Here is a 4,033-nt window from a genome sequence, read left to right on the forward strand (position 1 = left end):
TTACCTTTGGTTGGTACCAGCTTTCTTGATAAATGTGTTTGAGAAGACAAAAGCAAAATGTCCAAAGGCAGAAAAAAATAATTTTGCTCAGGCAAAACCAAAAGGTACCAAGTTCTCTCACTATTGTAGTGTCATAGATCTGACACCACTGTTCACTGTGTGCCTCAGATTCCGTTCTTATCTGTATTTTCCCCTTCCTCCTCAGTTTTGAAACCCAATAGAATCCAGTGAAAGAGTCATGCATACCTTACACACTACTGCTTCTTCTTGTTTGTTCATTCGGATTCTTCTTCAACTCGATCTAGTAGTGTTTCAACTGATTTCTAATATGAGTTTATTAGTAAAATTAAAAAACGTTTTTGCTCAATAAAAAATGAATTTTTCCCCTTAACATCTTCTAAATCACTAACAAGGATTAAGATTAATAAATAAGGAAGGAAGAAGATGAAGATTAGGTTAAAGTGAAAAATCACCCATAATCAATACAATTGTTAAGGGAAAGAAAAGGGCAGGATCTAAAGCAAAAGTGAAAGATAAAAAATATAGATATATGCCACACAATTCAATCACATAAATTTAAACTCTTTGTTCTTAATTCGTGATACAAATATGGTAGAAAGCCCAAAAAAATATCATACACAAAAGCAGATGGGTTTAAATGCTTATACCATCACCAACACCATTTTGTCATCATCTATATAAGAAAGAAATAGGTAGGTACATACATACATATAGAAAATAGATTATCTCTTGCTATACATTTCCAGCCAAAAAGGGAGAGAAATTTAATTTTGCTAACGATGATGACAATAACATTACTAACACAAACCTCTCACTGAGGACAGGCAATAATATATTTATGGTGATGAACTAAAATAAGAACATTGAAGATGACCATTACAATAGTGAGACTATGCCGTTACAACTCCTTTTTATCTTCAAATAGCTAGGTCTGGCTATATGGTTCATATGGTATATGCTTCTGAGTTGTCACTTACCTTTTAATTTGATATAGGGTTTGGACCACTTGGAACTTCATGAGCATCAGCACCAAATTCTCTTCCAGCATCCTTAGTAGAAGATGGAGTATGGGATTTTTGGGTGTTCTGAGGGTGCATGCTTGTGGTGGGCATGGCTGATTCTGATGATTTGGTGTTTTTTTCTGAAGAGGCCATGGTAGAAGGGTGTGGTTGGTGGGATAGGTTGATGAGAAGGAGGAGGATGAAGAAAAGTGAGAGGAAGTGAAGAAAAGAGGGTGATTTTGAGAAAGGTTCTGAGATTGGTGATGATGATGATGATGCTTTAGGTTCTGCCATGCAATAATTTGAAAGAAAAGACCACCCCCCAATAGCCCACAAGGGTTCAATATCCATCAACCAGCTCCAAGGCTAAGAAGAGAAGGAAAGAACAATAGAGGCTGAATAGTAGAGAGAGAGAGAGAGAGAGATAATCAAATTGGGTTAAAGAGAAAGATAAATGAAGGGAAGATGAGAAGCTTCAACAAAAGTGATTTTGTTTGGAGGTATTGAAATTCGATGCACATTTGTCCAAGAAGCAAGGCAACTTATTATGGAAGTTTTAAATGAAAGGTGCTGCTCATGGATGACTGAATTTACCATAATGACCATACCTGATATTATAGATATATATATATATATATATATATATATATATGAGAGAGAGAGAGTTATTGTTTTAATGAAAAGGATAACCTTAGGGTGTGTGTGTTTGGTTTGCATTTTTATTTTTTGAAAATTGTTTTTATTTTCAAAAAATTAGAATTATGAAAAACATGTTTGGTTTGACCTCTTGTTTTCTACTTTCAAAAAATAAAAATACTAAATGTGTTTTTAAAAGAAAATGTATTTTTAAATTTGTCTAAAATTACATTTTTTACCATCGCGTTTTCATTTTATCCATAATGAGATTTTTTATTTCAACTAAAATACTGAAAACGAGATTTTATTGTTTTCAATTTTTGGTTCATTTGAAAAAATATTTTCACTGAAAATGAAAACAGAAATCCAACCAAACACATTTTTATCACCATTTTTTATTTTCAGGAAAAATAAAAATAAAAAACAATTAAACCAAACACTCCCTTAAATTCTAAAAGAATTCTAAAAGAATTGAGGTATTCAGAATAAGATTCAAAGAATATTATTGAATTATTCTTAATATTTTCCTTTCAAAACAAAATCTTAATATTGTGATTAATTAATTTTGTGTAGGTTAATTTCAGCTCGTTTAAACTAATTAACTTCTTTTTCACAGATTAATCCTAAGAATTGGCAAAGTTGAATTTTGTTTACATAACCACTCATCACGTTTCTCCCCCACCATTATATTGCAATACCCTTTTTGGAAATAACATAAATTATAGCCAAAATTTAATTTTTTTTTTTTGTTTTTTTTTTAATATGCATGTATCCGTGCGGGCTTAAAGTTCAAATACATGAATAACAAACAAATTTAATAGAGCGACATACGTTTTTGAAATACATGAATATTCATAGCTTGCATGTATAGCTATATTTATTGAAAACATCATATCAAAAATATGTTTTGACAGTTTAAGAAAACTATAACGGAATAATGAAGTCATATTAATTCAAAATATAAATAACAATTTTATGAAGGGACCATCATGTAATTGAAAATGAAATATTATATAAAGAATCTGGAAAGGTAAAGCCATTAGCACGAGATGGAAAGAAGGCGCAGAGTGTGGTAAAAGGAGGTGTGTGGCGGCTTTTTCTTGTTTGGCTGGTTGCGCAAGAAATCTTTCTTTGACTTGGAGAACCCTAAGAAAAGAAAAAATATCGAATATGTTCCTTGAATGCTTCACCTTTTTCCCATGGAAACACAAGGTTTCAAAACCCTCCTTTTTATTTTATTTTTATTGGTCCTGAGAGTCAAGAAGATATGCCATATTATTGGTATAGTATTTGTACATATTATACTCTTATGATTTCTCTTAATTAGCTAATAAAAAAACTGGAGTATTATATAAACAAATACCATACCTATTTATGAACGAAATCAGAAATAATTCTAGTATTCAACTCCAGTTACTTTTTTCTTTTTTGAGAAAAAAATTATCGCGTTTCCTTTAGTTTTTAGATGAAATATTATAAAATGAAAGGAATCTTCTGAACGCATTGGACACTCTACAGATGGTGTGAAAACAATGAGTTTGATTAGAAACAAAGGAGTATTCCCAGGAAAGGAATGGTAATTTGCTTTATGTTTAAGATTCGGAAAAAAATATATTCTTCCAAACTCAAATTCATATCACCCCCTTGTTCTTTTTGTTTCTTTTCATCATGTGAAAAAAGAAAGGTGGAGAATCAATATTCCATTATATTGTTTTGTTGTAAAAATGTTCGAGCAAATTCTATTATTACGTGATCATTATCTTATAATATTGTCACAGTTTACGAAAAAGTTCCTATTTGATAAAATGATTATATTTTGGAAAGCCAAAGAAGGAAATCAACTCTATAGAAGTACATATATACCGCAACGCCACATACAGTTATTTAGGACCAAATATTTTTCTTTAATTTTTTACTTCTTTTTTGTTTATTATTTTATTTCAAAATTAAACAAATTTGAGAGTCACGTTGTACTCAATGTTGACGACAAATTCTCACGCCAGTTAAATCTTCAATTGGTTGTTTAATTGATTATTCAACCAACATATGTGAAAGAAAAGAAGGGATTTCTCAGTTTATTTTTGACATTAATGTGTAATTAATTAATATAATTAACCTTGTTAAGAAAACTCAAGCAAAAGCGAGGGGCAAGCGCTGAAAAGGAGAGTGTGGGCACAAGGAAGTTTATAGTTTTGCTTTTGGAAATTAGAATTGGGAAAGGAACACGGAAAGTAAAGCACATAATACTTGTGCATATGCAATTTTTTTTCATATAACAGTGGAAGAGGCCAAAGAGGCAGAGACATATATGTCTCCCATGAAGGGTGTGCATGGGTCCCCACAAACCTACTATCCTTGTTACAGAGATATGGAGA

The 4,033-nt window shown here is 31.2% G+C and overlaps 1 protein-coding gene across 1 annotated transcript; it reads right to left on the minus strand.

Annotated features, from left to right (window-relative positions):
* Positions 1 to 549: 549 nt before the first annotated feature.
* Positions 550 to 1,589, minus strand: LOC100789083 (CLAVATA3/ESR (CLE)-related protein TDIF). The gene has a single exon (XM_003532250.4). The coding sequence runs from the start codon at positions 1,371 to 1,373 to the stop codon at positions 1,002 to 1,004; it is 372 nt and encodes a 123-aa protein (XP_003532298.1). The 5' UTR covers positions 1,374 to 1,589; the 3' UTR covers positions 550 to 1,001.
* Positions 1,590 to 4,033: the final 2,444 nt, after the last annotated feature.

Source organism: Glycine max, chromosome 8 (assembly GCF_000004515.6).
Source record: "Glycine max cultivar Williams 82 chromosome 8, Glycine_max_v4.0, whole genome shotgun sequence".
Lineage (NCBI taxonomy): Eukaryota > Viridiplantae > Streptophyta > Magnoliopsida > Fabales > Fabaceae > Glycine > Glycine max.